At 34.5% G+C, this 17,712-nt stretch overlaps 4 protein-coding genes and 1 non-coding gene across 6 annotated transcripts in view; 2 read left to right on the top strand and 3 right to left on the bottom strand.

Moving 5' to 3' along the window:
* The window catches only part of LOC18051680 (ferredoxin--NADP reductase, root isozyme, chloroplastic), a 5,669-nt gene extending 4,374 nt beyond the window's left edge, over window positions 1–1,295 (top strand). The window contains exon 5 of the mRNA XM_006448846.2: window positions 462–1,295. Coding sequence (XP_006448909.2) covers window positions 462–961 — 500 coding nt within the window. The 3' untranslated portion in view covers window positions 962–1,295. The remainder of the gene's footprint in view (window positions 1–461) is intronic.
* Window positions 1,296–2,571: 1,276 nt separating this feature from the next.
* Window positions 2,572–7,170, top strand: LOC18051678 (ADP-ribosylation factor GTPase-activating protein AGD12). Of its 2 annotated transcripts, none has more exons than XM_006448844.2 (9): window positions 2,572–2,637; window positions 3,428–3,535; window positions 3,966–4,047; window positions 4,410–4,485; window positions 5,191–5,354; window positions 5,654–5,792; window positions 6,004–6,120; window positions 6,427–6,522; window positions 6,662–7,170. In XM_006448844.2, the coding sequence occupies exons 2-9, from the start codon at window positions 3,481–3,483 to the stop codon at window positions 6,941–6,943; spliced, it is 1,011 nt and encodes a 336-aa protein (XP_006448907.1). In that variant the 5' UTR covers window positions 2,572–2,637; window positions 3,428–3,480; the 3' UTR covers window positions 6,944–7,170. The 2 variants fall into 2 exon arrangements, with proteins under 2 accessions (XP_006448907.1, XP_006448905.1); XM_006448842.2 differs by lacking the exon at window positions 2,572–2,637 and adding an exon at window positions 3,009–3,070.
* Window positions 7,171–7,239: 69 nt separating this feature from the next.
* LOC18051677 (E3 ubiquitin-protein ligase RHF2A) lies at window positions 7,240–9,868 on the bottom strand. Its single transcript, XM_006448839.2, has 8 exons — window positions 9,333–9,868; window positions 9,063–9,197; window positions 8,934–8,980; window positions 8,760–8,822; window positions 8,559–8,667; window positions 8,094–8,461; window positions 7,893–8,000; window positions 7,240–7,802 (listed from the first exon to the last, which is right to left on the bottom strand). The coding sequence occupies exons 2-8, from the start codon at window positions 9,192–9,194 to the stop codon at window positions 7,493–7,495; spliced, it is 1,137 nt and encodes a 378-aa protein (XP_006448902.1). The 5' UTR covers window positions 9,195–9,197; window positions 9,333–9,868; the 3' UTR covers window positions 7,240–7,492.
* Window positions 9,772–9,874, bottom strand: LOC112101223. Its single transcript, XR_002907350.1, has one exon. It is a non-coding gene; the product is annotated as a U6 spliceosomal RNA (small nuclear RNA).
* A 1,985-nt stretch (window positions 9,875–11,859) lies between these two features.
* Window positions 11,860–12,592, bottom strand: LOC18051676 (formin-like protein 4). Its single transcript, XM_006448829.2, has one exon. It carries the CDS (start codon window positions 12,496–12,498, stop codon window positions 12,058–12,060), a length of 441 nt encoding a protein of 146 aa, XP_006448892.1. The 5' UTR covers window positions 12,499–12,592; the 3' UTR covers window positions 11,860–12,057.
* Window positions 12,593–17,712: the final 5,120 nt, after the last annotated feature.

Raw genomic sequence — 17,712 nt, 5'->3', positions numbered from 1 at the left:
ATAAACTAGATTTTTGGAATGTCTGTCATTTTCTAATTATTTATCATGGATTAACATGGCATAGCCAGCTGCTACCCCACACTTCTTACCATCACCCGACTCAGATTTTGCAAAAATTTCGCAAGCTATTCTGATGATTCTTTTTCGTCTGAGTCATATTTTTGCTTCTTTTCTGTTTCAGGAATTTATTGAGGTTTGTGTCAGGTTGATTGTTCCCTGCTGATAACATTGATAATATGGCTAGTTGCCAACTGAGTTGCTTGTGTTCATATTGTCATCGTCATCTTTGCTCCTTTAGTTGTAAACTTGGTTGGAGCTCATTATAATAAGCTATTTCTAGTTTATCCTTTCTGATGGTTTAGATTCTCTGGTTTGAATTTTTCTCAGCATTGGTTATTTTACATGAGATTGGGTAATTGTCAATCAAGATGGAAATTAACTGTCCTGTTACATTTTTGCAGGACCCTCTGGTAAGATTATGCTTTTGCCCGAAGACAATCCCAATGCCACCCACATAATGATAGCTACAGGCACTGGTATAGCACCTTTCAGAGGCTACCTACGTCGTATGTTCATGGAATCTGTGCATACATACAAGTTTGGTGGCCTTGCATGGCTTTTCCTTGGAGTGGCCAATTCAGACAGCCTCCTTTATGATGACGAATTCACCAAGTATCTTCAGGACTATCCAGATAACTTCCGTTATGACAAAGCACTCAGCAGAGAGCAGAAGAACAAGAAGGGGGGCAAGATGTACGTTCAGGACAAGATCGAGGAATACAGCGACGAAATCTTCAAACTCTTGGATGGCGGAGCACATATATACTTCTGTGGGCTTAAAGGAATGATGCCAGGGATCCAGGAAACACTGAAGAGAGTTGCAGAACAGAGAGGAGAAAGCTGGGATCAGAAGCTTTCGCAACTGAAGAAGAACAAGCAGTGGCATGTGGAAGTCTATTGATTTTTCATTTTTCATAATTATGATCCTCCGTAATTCATCCATGCTTTTATCACAAAACCATGCAGTGGTCACCTCCTTTTCGGTAATGTTTCTGTTTTTCAGGTAGCCTGGTATTATTATTATTTACTTAAAAATTGAATATCAACTGTTGAAAGACTCACTTAGTTGTAACCATTCATCTGTCTGATTAAATGATTTCGCGATCCTCGTGATTATTCCAAGGTAGGAACCAAACTCATTGTATTTTATGCAAAGGGATGTTATCATGTCGGACCTTGTTGCAGTTATGTACCAAACATCAATCTTATAGTTGCCATCAGTAACATACTTGTAAGTTTTTGTTGGTCTACTTTTACGTTACTGAGATAACAATGGTGGGATTGATGTATGCGTGGTCCATGATAATGTACCTTAATAATTCCCTATCATACATAACTCACTTGAGTTATGAGGAAACTTCGGTGAGATGGGGTTAAATGAAAATGACTGTTTATTCGCGGCCCCATTGATGGCCCCAAAACTGAAAACACCAGTCTCCAAAAGTGGTGGTGTTAAGTCCAAGCATCAATATCTCTTGATCTAATCTCTATTTGAACTGTTATTGGATTATTGGATGGTGTTTCTTTTGTTTGTTTCGGTCGTTACATTAAATATTTAATAATTAGAACAAGGAAAATTAGGGAAAAAAATAATAATTGCTTGCTCCATTGGAGTCTTTATCTTGGTGCGTTAATGTGTTCGGAAAATTTTGGACTCTAATATAATAATGTAAATGATTTAATCATTTGATTCAAGAATTAAAGGATGTATTTACATTTATTATTAATCCTACTTTACCCAAGTCAGGATAACCAACTTTTACAGCGCCAAATTCTTTCTTTCTTTTTTCATTTTTTTAAGAAAAAATAATTACCGAACAACTTATGTGTAACAATTGTAAACCATACAGGCTAACTAATGAAACCTTCAACATTATTCTAATTTGAACTTTTATATTCTAAAAAGAAAATTTGACTCTCATCCTTCTCTTTAACTTTAAAATTTTTCCAAAGTCAAAGGGTCGGTCGATGTATAAGTATATATCATTGACAATGTCTCCAACTGACCACTTCATCAAATAAAGAAGTATTATTTATTTTTCCCTAAAATTGACTTGCTATCATTTCTTAAATTTTGAGCATCTTTCTAGTTTCTTGCCAAAATAACACAAAATGAAAACTTTTTTTTTTTTTCAATCAAACATTTTGAGCTTGCTTTATGACAATACATGTCAGATGGAAGGGAATCATAACGACCAGTTCATTTGGGGTTGCAGTACAACGTAACTCTTTAACTTTACTTTGGCCGTTACAACCTGTTTTAATTTTTATTTTCACAATAATATCAATAAACAAAAATTACTACTGGCTTTTGTAAGCTTTAATGCTTTATAATTTATAAATATGGTGTGACAGGGAAAATTCCAACGAATATATGAATCATTCTCATGTCTGACACATATGAAAATATTACAAAATAGCAAAATCAATATGATATTCAAGAATAATAAATTAATAATAATAAAATATAAAATTTGACATTGTTTTCATCACCAAATTGAAAAAAAAAAAAAAAAAAAGCTCTTTTCTCTCTGTTTTTTCGCTCCCAGTTGAAGAACCACACATTTCAATTCACAGGTGAATTCTAAGTCCCTTTCTTTCTTTTTTTTTTTTCTTTGCAGATCTCTCTTTCTTTCATTTTCACTTTAATCTTTTGTTTTTCATTTCTGTTTATAAATGTTTGCAATGATTGTTATCTGTTAACAAACTTTCAACGGTTATCTATTATCGATGTATGATAATACATTAATAATTCATGGGAAAATCATTTTTTTTTTTAATTTATAATGATGATTTGAGGTTGATATGTTGTTAACTTGGTTTGATTAAATGTGTTGTCAATCTTTTTTATGTCATTTGGGATTGAGATTATTTGGGTTGTGGGCTTTTAATAAAGTTTTTGTTTTTTTCAGTGGAATTATTTTTCGTGATTTTCATTTGTGGAAGAGTTACAAATCACCCTTCATTTTCTTGGCAACCCAACAAATAGTTCCCCTACTTCCTTTTTTGGGTATGTTTTCTTCCGAGCTGAGGGACATCAGATGCAATTTGCTGTTATATTGATAATTTTGATTACTCCGATGATCTCATACACCCACTTGCAGTTTTGAAACGTTTTTCACGTTGGAATTGCCACGTTTCACTGGTGTCTTTTTCATTTTTGCTGGTATAGATAGTATTTGTTAATTTTATTCATGTGCAAGGTTTGTAGATATTATTAGGATTAATCCTGTTGATATTTGTGCACTTTCTCTTCTGTTTTTTTTTTATATCAGAGTTTACATCGAGGTGTAAATGGTTTAGTCCTTAGAATTACTTTTGCTGAGCTGAGTTGCTTTTCTTTTTCTTTGTGGATGATATTTTCCAGGCTTCTCTGTGAATATAGTCCTTTTTGAATGACTGTTGCTTGCAAGTTGAGCAATGAGTATGCGTAATAATAATAACCGTCCATTGGAACTTGGCAAACCTTCCTCGGGTATGTTTTTGTTACTTCAGGTGATTTCGGTCAAAAAGCTTATTCAATCCTTTTTTTGGGGGGGCGGGGGGGGTGTTCTATTTACTGACTTGCTGACTACAGCCAATGATAAGGACCTATAATATATGAAATAACTATAACAGTTTCAGAACCTGGCTACTTCAGAAATGTTCAATCTGTAAACATGTGCAGCATAAGCATACAAGCAATATGTTGTCCATGTTATTGCACGATTGACTGACATTAGTGATTATTCAATCATGTTAGAACACAATTTTTTTAAAAATATTTAATACTTTTGTATAATAGAAATTTCTTGTACACTTTTCTTCCTCCCCAGTTTTGTTCTCTACTATAGTCTGTTCGTTCGGCTGCTTTTTAGATGTCATTTTACTTGAACTATGCTCTTGATATGCAACTCTATCTACAGGTAAGGGAAGGTTAAAGGATTTATTGCTTCAACGGGATAATCGCATTTGTGCTGATTGTGGTGCTCCAGATCCTAAATGGGCGTAAGTTTTACCACATTGGTTCTGTAATATCAAAATGTGTCTCTGCGCTTTCGAATAGACATTAGAACATTTGACGCCTTGATGGTAAAAGTGATTCTTGTATACCACCTACGTACTTGAGTTGCATCTGTTAGTGTAGTATTGATATTTGTTGCTTCTATCAACCTCGTCTTCCTCATCATCATTACTATGGTGCAATTATTACTTAATGTTTATCTATGAAGAAAGAAGTTTTAAAAGATTCTCCATGAGCTAAGAATTGCTTAAATAATTGAAGAAACATTAGTATTCATAGATATTGTCATTTTCTTTGATGTATCCTTTTAAGGTGCTGAGAATTCACTTGACCTCTGCTCTTTCAGGTCAGCAAATATCGGAGTGTTTATATGCTTAAAATGTTGTGGCGTGCACAGAAGCCTCGGTACGCATGTCTCGAAGGTAACTCTTGGATAGCCTCTAATTTGATTATCTTAATTCTTAAAATGGGGATTGCAGTTGTTGGTAGGAGCATGATGATTGATCATATACAGATAGCAACACGTAAGATGATGTAAATATATTTTCCTCATACTGATATATCATAGTAGCGATGCGAGCTTTTGTTAAAATTATTTTCTAAGTTAGTCATTGGAAAATTATAACTGTTTAAACATTGTAAGAACATATGTACAACTACTGAATTATTGATAACTTAAATGTTTCCCTATTTTGAGGGAAATGAAAGAAGCTATATCTGGATAACACAGAACTTAATGTATCTAATCTGCTTGTAAAGTCAAAATGATCTTTGAATGAACTTATTAAAAACAAGGATGGTGATATTTGGATGGAAGAAAAAGCATCAGTTGACATATTTGGTTCAAGAAGAAGAGAGTCATTTATATATGCGATTTTTCATCTTTATATTGAAGCCACATGTTTCATGCTTCATTAAGTTTTCCTCAATATCTTGCCTGTCCATTGGACACATCTAATCTTTTCTGCATGGAATAACTCCATATGGATCCTTACATTGTTCTTTCTAAGCCTTTGATTCTTAGCAAATTTAGTGGATTCTGGTAGTGTTGCTCCACCAATGTGTGGATGGAAGCAATATACTTTTTCCTAAATTGAGTTCCATTCACTATTGTCTTTCACCTCCAGGTTTTGTCTGTGACATTGGATGACTGGTCTGATGATGAAGTTGATGCCATGATTGAAGTTGGAGGAAATTCATCTGCTAATGCAATTTATGAGGCTTTTATACCCGAAGGTGTTTCAAAGCCTGGACCAGATTCCAGTCATGAGATACGTTCGAAGTTTATCAGGTTAGATTTTGAAGTCTAAGCATTAAAGCCATACATGTGTGTGTGGTTGACTGTTCTTGAATATTGTGCATGTCGGTTGGCAGTGCTTCTGTCAGACCTTCCAACATTTTTTCCGTTAAAACATTTGTAACGAAGTACTATCATAAAAATGTTCACTTGTTCTTTTGTTGTTAAACTTGTATGTCCAAAAGATGCTGCAATTTGGATCATGCATAGGTGACAACATAGAGCAGTTACATTTGTTGGTCATATCTTGAGTGATAGAGTGCTTATTAATGTAACCTCACTTTTCCATGTAGGTCTAAGTATGAACTCCAAGAATTTTTGAAACCTAGCTTGCGGATTGCATCAGGAAAGCCTTCTGCCTCTCTCCAATCAAGTTTTTCTCGAAAAATTATAGATAGCTTTCGAAGTACAAACTCATCGCAGAAAAAAGACGTAAGTGTTTGTTACTCCCAGTAAAGGATCATCATATTGCTGGCGATGATGGATACCAACCTATTAAACTGGATATTCCAATAACATGTTTCTGGGGTACATATTGTAAAGTGGTCGAGTAGTAGTGGTAACAACATGGAGAACATGATATAGGTTCATGTGGTTTTACTGTGAATAATTTTGGTTATACTAATGTTGAAAGTTGTAACAGGTAGGCATGGTAGAGTTTATCGGCTTATTGAAAGTCAAAGTGGTAAAAGGCATAAATTTAGCTATCAGAGATATGATGTCAAGTGATCCTTACGTAGTTCTGCGTCTTGGACAGCAGGTCAGTTCCTCTCCTTTTCTTCCCTTCCTGAAGCACTTTTATTTACTGAGGCTGAACTTGGTTCTGAGGTTTTACAAATGTACAGCCATTTCACAATGAAAACATAGATAAAAATGGAAACATATTTTCTGAGCCATTTTTCACAATTTATCATTTACCTTTCTGGAAGGCAAATTCAAATAGCAGAGCTTCACCTTGTGTAGTAGTTCATATTAGCTTGAATTTGATGTTATTGATATTATTAGACTGATGACCACATTCTCTGTCATTTTAAACTGATGACCGTGTTGTTGTTGATATCATTAGACCGTGCAAACGACTATAGTAAAGAGCAACTTGAATCCAGTTTGGAATGAGGAGCTCATGCTGTCGGTTCCCCAGGAATATGGGCCTGTAAAGTTGGTAAGCTTGTCTTTTCTTTTAACATTTTGGCTTATTATTCTTATTCTGTTAACAGACTTATTTCGTATCAAGTTAACTCATTAGCGATCCACTTCTGGACTTCATCATTAATCAGCTTAGAAAATTTTCCATGTTGCAGGAAGTATTTGATCACGACACATTTTCAGCAGATGACATAATGGGAGAAGCAGAGATAGATATCCAGCCTCTGCTAACATCAGCCTTGGCATTTGGGGACCCCGAAATGTTTGGTAATATGCAGATAGGAAAATGGCTGAAATCAGATGATAATGCCCTTCTGGAGGACAGCACCATTAACATTATTGATGGGAAGGTGAAGCAGAAGATATCACTCAAGCTCCAGAATGTTGAATCTGGAGAATTAGAACTAGAACTAGAGTGGATGCCTCTCGACCAATAGTTATATATAATTACTTCCCTCCTTCCCATTTTAATAAAAAGAAAAAAAAATCTGTAATATCAATTTGAGTTATTCTCAAGCAATGACACCATGTCCTCCCTTTTCTATGGTATTTATTCATTTAACATCGATTATAATTTTCTCTTGAACTGCATTGTTAGTACTGGAAGTCTGGAACCTTGCAGAATTGACTCTGATGATTGATTGAGCTTTGTGTAAAGAGAAGATGTTTTTGTTGAAAAAATGAAAAATATGAGGAATTGTCAAGCCACAACTTTTGAGTATCCATAGGCAGATTAACTGATATTCACCAAAATATCAATATACTAATTGAGAATGGGCTACAGCATGAAGAAAATATTTGGAATACTTCTCAATGTATGCTTTGTTATTGGTATACAGCCATGTTAATCTACGGTGTATCATTCATATATCCAAAAACCAGTGAAACAAACCGACTGACCGGTTTGATTATTTAAATGAACATCTTTCATGTACATGGAGAAAGAACCTGAGTAATAAAAAGGCTTTATGTCGTTGAACAAAATTTTAATTTGTACCAGAACTTGCTCCACACGAACCTTGTGCATTAGTATCATTCATTGGATTATTATGAGCAGTCTCAGAAACTTGCTGGTTGTTTGATTCTGGAACTGAGTTATTTGGACTGTTTGATACAGAAGCAGTGCTACTACTGTTGTTGTCTCTGGTTTCTAGACGCTCCATCATACCAGATACTCTTTCAATTCCAGCATCATCCTCCCTTCTAACCTCAGAACCAAGATCTGACGTGGTATTGTAGCGAGAAAAGAATCTCTCTTTCCACCCTCTTGTGCTCTTTGAAATAGACTCCTTGTACCTGAAAAGAAAATGAGGTAGAGATTAAGATATTCCGAAAATGATGTTAGATCCCTATTTAAGAATATTGAATGTTTCATTTGATTGACACCTCATTGAAACAGCATTAAATCGAGATTTAAGAGATTCTGAAAAAGATTGGAAATCTGATGGTCCTGCTCTATCCTGACTGTTTGGGGAAGGCTGATTAGGAGATCTCCTGTAAGAACCAATTAATAAATTATTGCTGTAAACAATAGTTTCTCATAGCACTGACGAATCAAACTATATGCAATCAAAGGTTGGTAAATACCTATTGTTTAAGGTGCTTTCATGTTGACTGGAAGCAAGAGCACTTGATCCAGAAGCTGAAGCAGAAAGCAATTGTGTACTCTGCTCTGGAGATTCTTCCCCAGCAGCTGCAGGTGATGATGGAGTAGGTACTGTTACAGTAGGAGTTGGTTCACCTTCTCTCTGAGTTGGAGATGAAGACACAGGGTCAGCAGTACTTGTATTGGGATGAGTTGAGAACACAAAGAACTGAGGACGAACTTGAGCAGATGATCTGTTCCTCTGGCTTTCCCTTCTACCAATGTGGCGTGCTCTCCCCATAGCAGCAGCTGCAGCCAAGTGCTGGATAATACGTTCTTCGAGTTCAGCGTCGGTTGCACCCACTGGCAACTGCATTGAAGGAAAGAGAATTAAAATGAAGCCACCAGTAAGAATCAAACTTACTTGATACTGTTGACGAAATGAAGCGCATAGGCAGAATACAAACACCCTGTAACTCAAAGTCTCCCAGAGCCGGATGATGAAATATGGTGGTATTTCTAGACGGATTAACACTAGCGCTCCTCTCTTGTTCGACCGCCTCAAGTAGTTCCTGGCTGCAAAATTGACACAAAACCTTAAATTGCATTATCGAACTATCTGTAGGAGGAACAATACAGGGCAGAGCACGCTGGCGCGGCATATAAACCTGGTGGGATCCTTCAGGCTGATAGGTTGCCAACACATTGGACACTGAGAACTTCTCTGACACCTGCAATAAAAAACCATGTCATTCCCTTTCTTCTCCCCAAATTGCTCCAACTAATCTAAGCCTGTGCACCTACGCTGTGTATCTATTCAAACCGTAAGTTAACACACATACCACTCGAGAACGCACTGGAGATGGAATTCATGCTTGCAACTAGTCAACTGCAACAACAGAGAGAGAGTTGCCGAGGTCACGTAAAATAACAACTCGAAAGAAACGAACATGAAAATCGAAGGAGGTTACCGTAGAAGGATCGCTATCAGAAAAGGGTTCGAGGCATATGCTGCAAGCATCATCACAAGCATCTTGTATTCCCCCTTCTACAAAAGCGGCGGGTGATGTCAAACGGGCATCACACTGCTTGTTCTCTTCCATGCCCTACCCCAAATCACAAAACAATATGAAGGAATAACCAAAAATTATATATTAATTCACTAATATCAGTCAGTGGGTAGCTATTTGTGATTTCAGCTCCTCAACAACAGCTTAACATAGAAATTGTAACTCGCATACCTCTAATCGGCTCTTGCAATTAACGGTGGAGATCGATCAATCGATCGGTTGACGAGATTAAACCCTACTCCCTATTGGAAAATTGGGGAGACTATAACTGAGGGCTTAACTTGTTTCTACTAATTGTTTGATGACTGACTGAGCGATGACTTTGAGCGTCAGGAACGGGCCGGTACGGTCGTCTGCTTGCTTTATTTCTTCGACACGTGGCTTTTACCGTATATCTTTACAATCTAGATAATATTGTTTTATTACTTTTTAATCCTTAATTATTTTGTATTATATATTCCAAACTATTACCCTTCAAAACAGAAAGAAACCGAAAACCAATAGCTGAAACTAACTAGAACGGCAATAACAAACGAGTCAGACGGCAAAAACATGTTCTTCGAACGGCTCCGAAAGAAATCTAATTAGGAAAAAACAGGGTAAAAAAAAAAAAAATTTGGACCATTTCTCGATTTGTGCGTGTCATCCTTGCGCAGGGGCCATGCTAATCTTCTCTGTATCGTTCCAATTTTATCGGATGTCTCCGAAGAGACAACCGTGCTGGCAGTCCTTGTATATATAGACCATGTTTATTCAGTTTATTCTTTCGATGTGGGATTTTCTTCAGATGCTGGTTCTTCAACGAGCTAGCTGGATCCTCTTATGGCATATGGCCCAACAGATAGGCCGCCCGCCCATGTGTTGGGCCTTTTATTTTTTTTATAATTATTATCACCTTTTAGTTATTCCCTTTCTCAAACAAGTTAGTGCTTTTATAACAATAATTAATGCTATCAATTCAAGTATATAGAACAAATCAACATTATTAAGAGAATTTTAATTGCCTATTGCAATGAAGAGGTAGCCACCACCATGATTGAATAATTTGGTTGAAATTTCAGACCACGCAAACTAACCGCATCCATGACGTCATAAATAACTCATTACATGTTTGTATTATGAGATCGAACGATTCGAACCAAATTAGTACACATTTGCCGAACAAAATTAAACATAATAATGATAATAATAAATGAAAGGGCATTCAACAACATTTTTCAGCTTCTTCCGACACGGAAGAAGCTGACATTGACGGAGATAGATTACGACAAGTACCAAGCTAAATGAATAAAATAGAAGGAACAATTATTACCTTATTTAGGAAAAAAATTAAAAAAATAAAATTGTAAGCATACCTAAACATCAAACAACAATCAAATTCAACCGGCTCCTGACTCTGTTATATACTTCCCGAGTTCCCGTAAATAAACTTGTTCATAAATTATTTTTTAAAGATGTTTTTTTCTCGACAACCAAAGGAGGGCCTAGAACTTTTGATCAACCCGACTTAGAGACCGTTTGGGGCAAACGGACCCTTAATTTATAAATTTATTGTTAATAGTAGTATGAATATTGGTTCAAATAGAGATCTTTATTTTTTTGTTTCGGATCTAAATATGGAACAAAAAATATAGATCAATGACGGATCTAAAGTAAATATAAATCTTAATTTTTATTTTAAATTTAAATCTAGAACAATATAGATTCAATTCATATCTACTTCATTGTTATCCCTAAATTGATGAAAACAAAACTAATTTTTCAGTAGGCTATGTATAGCTCAGTCTAGTCCAGCTCGAGTTGCCACTTGCCAGCTGCCAACCACTTATTATTCATGTACTGCTTTTACAAGTAGTTTTGGATCTAGTGGTTAACACATCCTTGCCTTATCAGAGATTATCGGATTGAATTTTTAAATGAACTAAATCAAAATAAAAATGAATAAAACAACAACATTTTTCACTCAATGTCACTCCATAGCTCCCCCATTGATTGTTGTGCATTAATTTTTTTTTCTGTCAAAAATTCAAATCCTAAATCTAGCATGACTTTTATTTAGATGCAAAAGTTCAGCTGGATATAACCTTACCAGCCGACACTGTCGAATTAGCATGACTTTTATTTAGATGCAAAAGTTCAGCTGGATATAACCTTACCAGCCGACACTGTCGAATTATCAATCAACCCGTTAGCATAGAATAATATAGTATCATGTTACGTGGACAGATAAGATAGGAGAAAATTTCTTCAATAATATAGTATTCCATCAATTATAAATAAATATATAAAAAGATTCCAATCTCTGTAATCAGGGAATCCCCTATTCTTTCAAAAATTTTGAAAAATAAGACCAAAGAAAAAAATATTTTCAAGGTAGTCCTCAACTTTTTTAAAGTTTGACAAATGACACCCCACTTAATGTAAAATTTTAGTTTGAGGCTATCGAACTTTTCAGAGTATATGAAAAAAAAAAACGAAATGATATGCTTATTTCATTTTTGTTGCACTTTTTTTTTTCATATTTTAAAAAATTTAACTTAGCAAAAATCCTAATTCCACTAATGTATAATAATCACAATTTATAGAAAACATTAAATATTACTACTAAAAGTTTTTTTACCTGTAAATATACATAATCGGTCCTTAACCACTGCATTCAATTATTTGATCTGAAAAAAAAAAGAAGCAAAATGGTGGCATTCTAATAATCAATAATGGCAATTCCATTAACTAATTTTCTACAAAAATTTACAGAAAATTAATTAGAAAATGAAAGTGCTAATCCTCGTAAGCAAAAGCGAAAAAGAAGAGAGAAAGCAAGAGTAGCACTCGATAGAACATAAACGAAATGAACTGCTTTCAAGCTAAGCTAAGCTAAAGCTAAAGCTAAGCCGCATTACTTTCTATTATTATTGGTGTTATCATTAGGAGGACATGTCGATGATGAAGAATTACGATTTTGGGACTTGTAAAAATAAATGAAAGCAGAAGCAACTAAAAGAACCGCACCCGTGACCCCGCACGCCACAGTCGCCACCAGCATCACGTGCCTCACGTGGTCCCTACCGCCACCTCCGCCACCGCTCAACCACGACGTGTCATCTGTGCTCGAATTCATCGCTGTCGGCAATGCGAACCTATTCGGCGGCGAAGGCGGCGGCGACGACGATCCTTCGAAAAACGACGTCATCTGCGGCGAGGATTTCTCGCTCGACGGCGGTGGACTTTGATACTCCAGTCCGTGATCCGACGGCCGTAGTTCTCTCGACAGCGTTGCTCTGATCAGAATTGTTGTGATCAACGGCATGTATGCGCTGATCACCGTGGAGGAAACCATCTCTCTCTCTCTCTCTTTCTCTCTCTCTCTCTCTATCTCTTTTGGTAATCTCTCACTCAGCTGTGCAGACCTCTTTAATTTATTATCTTCAAATTTGCATTATAAATGATGTCACGACCCAACGGCGTCGTTTTCTGTGGTTAAAGTTTTTCCCTCTATGCTCTAGCTTTCCATTTGTTTGACCGATGTGGCCTGTGGGACAAGGGAAACTGTTGGAATTTAGTGAAGTGTCTGAGTACAAATAACGCGTGATTTCTTGTCGGGACCGGGGTCTCGAAACAACTATGCACCGCCGATGGTTTATTTTCTTTATTTTTTTGTCTTTTATTGCTAAAGCAAAAACGGACTCTATTTTTACTGTATTCTTTTTGAAAAAGGAAAAAACAAAACGAACGGAATAAAAAAAAAATTGATTTTCTGATGCTTGTTTATTTTTCACCTTGCTGTCATTTCAGAGTATTATTATTATTATTCTATAATTCAAGAAAAAAAAAGGGTACTGAAATCATGTACGTAGATAAAAAAACTACTATATATATGTGGTTCATTTCATCCAAAATTAAGATAAGATTCTTAGGCAAAATTTAAAAGGTTTTCTCTAAACTATTGCCCATATTAAAGGTAGATGCCATGCAAGTATTGTTTTATTATTTTGTGACTTTCCAAAACTTTTGCCTTAAAAAAGTTTGAAGCAACGTTTTTTTTTATTACATGAGACTATTGCTCAGATTACAACTCATATACATGAGACTATTACTGATATTTACAAATCAGACTATTACTGGGACCAACTGACATCAATGCTAATGGAGCTCTGCCCAGATTTTAACCCTCACAAATATTCGAGGGATGTCTACTCCTCACTCATGGGTAAGGGAGAAGACTACCTTCACTCAAATTAATTGAGGAAGGAAATACCCCCACAATGCTTTTGTGGGGGTTCGAACTGCTGCCCTCCAAGTTGGAGGGCAGCAGCCCTGGCCACTCGGGCTACTGCCCGAGTGGTTAAGTTTGAAGTAACGTTGGAGCAGTAAGAATCGAACAATATCTCAAGTGGCACTTCTTTGTGCTAAAGAAAGGGCCGTTGCACTTTATTAGTTATCAATTAGTAATGATTGTGACTGGATTTGGTGCACTTTCTGTCTTTGAGAACTTGTGTTGGCCATTCACTCAGGTGTGGGCAAATCGGATTTCGGTTCGGGTTGTTCGTGTTTTGGTTTGGGTTTCAACCTGTTTGGATTGGAGAATTGAACCCAATCGGGTTGAAAACGCCAATCTGAACCGAACCGAACCGAATTTAATTCGGTTCGGTTCGGTTCGGGTTGGCAATTCGGATAGGATTGGGTTGATAATTATGGTTAAAATTTTAGTTCGGATTAATTCGGGTTAGTTTGGATTAGAATAATTCGGGTTAGTTCGTGTTAGAATGGGTTGAAACAATTTAATCTAAAAATTCTAACAACAACCATTTAAAATCTAAAAATCTCAATTCCAAACATTCTTAACAACAAATATCAACTACAAATCATCCTTAATAACATTTCAACAATTTAAAATTTTCAATTTCAAACATCCTTAATAACAAATATCAACTACAAATCATCCTTAATAACATTTCAACAATTTAAAACTCTCAATTCCAAATATTCCAAACATCCTTAAGGAACAATTTAATCTAAAAATTCTAACAACAACCACTTAAAATCCAAAAATCTCAATTCCAAACATCCTTAACAACAAATATCAACTACAAATCATCCTTAATAACATTTCAACAAGTCTTTTTAAAGTTAACAAAACACAAAACATGTAATCAAGTACAATAAAGGTACAAAAATTACAAATCTAAAAAATTAAAATGGCAAATGGCAAGCATGATTAAACATCTCCACATGACAAACAAGGCTAATAATCCATCTCCAACACCATCAATACTCAACACAACATCTCCAAATTAGCAATAATTAACCACTACCATAGGGATTTTTTTTGTTTAATGTATATATATTTTTAATTTTTAAAAGTTGAATCTTAACAAAAAAAAAAAAAAAAACTTCAACCCAAACAAGTTAAAATTTAGTTCGGGTTTAACCCGATCCGAACGCCACACTGTACTTTATGAAGGAACCCATTAATTCTTCGGGTAATTTTTAAAAACCTCCCTTGAGGTTTGGGCTTGTTGCAAGTAGATGGCGAGAATTTGTTTATTTGTAAAAAACCCCCTACCGTCAGTTAACTTTAACATTGACCGTTAGTTGACTGTGCAAAGACAATATTACCCTTAACAACAGTTTGTAAACGGAAATAACTAAAAAAAAATTAAAATTATTGGCTATTTTACCCTCTTTAAATTATTGATATTTTCTTAAAGTTCCTACAAAAAAAATAAAATTAAAAATTTGAAAAATCCTCTTTAAATTATTTATATTTTCTTAAAGTTTCTACAAAAAAGATAAAATTAAAAACTTGAAAATGAAATAGTTATAATCTTTACCTATGATATTGTAAATCTTTGGAATTGACAAAGATAAAATTATCAAAAAATAGGGTTTGTGCTTTTTGCGCCAACAATTTTAATTTTTTTTTTAGTTATTTCTGTTTACAAACTGTTGTTAAGGGTAATATTGTCTTTGCATAGTCAACTAACGGTCAATGTTAAAGTTAACTGACGGTAGAGAATTTTTTACAAATAAATAAATTCTCACCATTTATTTACAATAAGTCCAAACCTCAAGGGAGGTTTTTAAAAATTACCCTTAATTCTTCTCGAAAGAAAAATGTCGTATCAAAAAAAGAAAAAAAAAAAAAAAGTGTTTAGGCGTCAGTCCAAGTTCATGAATTCCGCTGACTTGTTCCACATGGCCCGTATATTGAATGAGAAGCATAAAAGATTATCCAAGTGAGCCCACTAGTAATTCAACGGGTAATGTCGTTATCAAAATGAGCGATGCTAGTAGCACCCCTCGTAAAACCCTTTTCTCTATTAACCCTTTAAAATATTTTAAAACGGCAAGATTTTTCTCACCACCGCATTTTTAACAGTGTTCATTAAAACCAGTGACATTATTTTCATATTACTCCACTGCAAAATCACAAACAGAGACGATATTTAAAAGGGATGAAAATAAAAATCAGAACCTGCAGGAGCTTTGATGTGCTTCGGCTTTTATATTTTTTTTTCATTAATTTTCGGACACAAATTTCACGAAGAAAATCAAAGAATTCCAATCATTTTTTTTTTTTCGTTTTCAATACTAATTTTTTCAATTAATATTGTATCTGCGATAGTTTTTATGCACACTTAACTATTTAAGTATAGCATTAAATTTTGGAGATTCGTGATATTTGGCCTATGTCAATCAGTGGGGGTAACGAATTGTAATAAAAAAATCGAGTGCAGCTTTTAAGACTCCTCTAAAATCTTTATAATACCTCTGTTATTTTTTAAAATACTCTTAATCCAATTAATAAAATACAAATACATTTATTAAAATTAATCATCTTTACATAAAATTTTTAGTATTCTACCCATAAAAGATATTTCTTTTCAAATTGCATACAAGTCCCAAAATATTAAATGTATCTTAAATTTTGTTATTATATAATTTCCATCTTCATACTTCTAAACTCTTACAATTTTTCATAAATTATTTTTAATTAAAATTAAAATCAAAATATAAATTATGAACTAGGATGGGTGTAAAATAATTTGTTAAAAAGAATAATTTATCTAAGTGTTAATTGAAATTTCATTCAAAACAATACATGAATTAACTTATGTTAGGTTATTTAAGTAATTTGAATTAAAGAGGGGTTTTATGAGGAATTTTGAAGGGTGTCAAAACTCAAAAGGCATACTCCAAAAGTACCCTATAAGAGAGGAACTATTACCACAACTTTAAAGTTCTCTTGAAACTCCTCTTTTGTTTTTGCGACGTTAATCTTAGTAAAATTATGTAAAAAGACAAAAGCATATCTATTTAAACCAATAGAAAATTTCATGGGAGGAAGTATTTGAAAATAAAATATGTTGCAGAGGACTTGAGAGCACGAATAATTTGTGGAAGATTAAACAATTAATCCCCCCCCCCCCCACCAAAAAAAACCCAAAATTTCACACACCTACTGAAAAACTAATTAATTTGTACCATAACTAATAAGAACATATTCAAATAAAACTCATGACATTGTTCAAGTTTTTTTCAAGTTTTTCATTAGATAGAAGAAAAACTTTGCAAGAGATGAGCAGCAATTACAGGCACACCATAAATTTATTCTTTCTATATTACAATAGCTACTGTAAACTATGAGAGACCAAATGACTAATTAACATAGGGTAAATTGAGAACTAGTAACCAAAATCCAAGCACACGAAGAGATAAGAGGTAAGACTTTACTTTTTTTTTTCCTGATTAAGTTGCACATGCAATTTTCTTTTCATGAATTACATGAGACTATTCATCATATTGCAACTCATATTTTATGAGATTACTATACTAATATTTACAATCAGATAGTTTTGGGGCTAAATTACAAATTTTATATAGCACAACCCAGATTTTATCCTCTCTAATATTTGAAGGACGTCTACTCCACTTACATTTCGAAAATGAGAAGATTGTTTTCACTCAAATTAAGAAAGCAAATTAAACTCTCACAACGCATTATGAGTGCTCGAACCCATGCTCTCATAATTGTGAGGGCAGGGTTCTAACCACTTAGATAAAATCTAGTGGCGTTGTACATGCAATATAAATTATAAAGAGTGTGAAAATAACAAGAATTATTAGACTACTTATTACCTGAATGCTGAATGAGTTGGGATTTAAGGGTTTTTGGCTTTCGTTTTTTCAAAAAAACTTGTTTTAACCATTAAATTTTTTAGCAATAAGATCCTCGTTGGTATTGTGGTTTGAACAATTAACACTAGGGCTTAACCAGGAAGATTACACTAAGGTTTTTTTTAGAATTGAAAATGGGTGTAATAAGATATGTATATAATCATTAGGGTTGGCAATGAGACGGGATGGAATGAGATTTATTAATCCCACTCTCGTCCCATATATGCAAGTGAGATGAAAAGACATCACACTCTCGTCCCTATATATTTTTTTTGGGACAAAAATATATGCCGATCCCATCCCAAAAGAGATGGAATCCTGTGGGATTCCATTCCAATTAGAAAAATTATCATTTTTAGTTGGCAATGAGACA

This window comes from Citrus clementina, unplaced genomic scaffold, assembly GCF_000493195.1.
Source record: "Citrus clementina cultivar Clemenules unplaced genomic scaffold, Citrus_clementina_v1.0 scaffold_2, whole genome shotgun sequence".
In the NCBI taxonomy this organism is placed as follows: domain Eukaryota; kingdom Viridiplantae; phylum Streptophyta; class Magnoliopsida; order Sapindales; family Rutaceae; genus Citrus; species Citrus x clementina.
The sequence above is the reverse complement of the archived record's forward strand: the minus strand, read 5'-3'. Positions and strand labels throughout refer to the sequence as shown.

Bases quoted from the DNA above. Each gene is read 5' to 3' on its own strand.
- LOC18051678 (XM_006448844.2), top strand. From the start codon at position 3,481: ATGAGTATGCGTAATAATAATAACCGTCCATTGGAACTTGGCAAACCT. The intron at 4,048-4,409 runs GTAAGTTTTACC...CTGCTCTTTCAG, and splicing joins GCTCCAGATCCTAAATGGGC to GTCAGCAAATATCGGAGTGT. The intron at 6,523-6,661 runs GTAAGCTTGTCT...TCCATGTTGCAG, and splicing joins AATATGGGCCTGTAAAGTTG to GAAGTATTTGATCACGACAC.
- LOC18051677 (XM_006448839.2), bottom strand. From the start codon at position 9,194: ATGGAAGAGAACAAGCAGTGTGATGCCCGTTTGACATCACCCGCCGCT. The intron at 8,462-8,558 runs GTTTGTATTCTG...CCTTCAATGCAG, and splicing joins GAGACTTTGAGTTACAGGGT to TTGCCAGTGGGTGCAACCGA. The intron at 7,803-7,892 runs GTGTCAATCAAA...TTTTCTTTTCAG, and splicing joins TTTAATGCTGTTTCAATGAG to GTACAAGGAGTCTATTTCAA.
- LOC18051676 (XM_006448829.2), bottom strand. From the start codon at position 12,498: ATGGTTTCCTCCACGGTGATCAGCGCATACATGCCGTTGATCACAACA.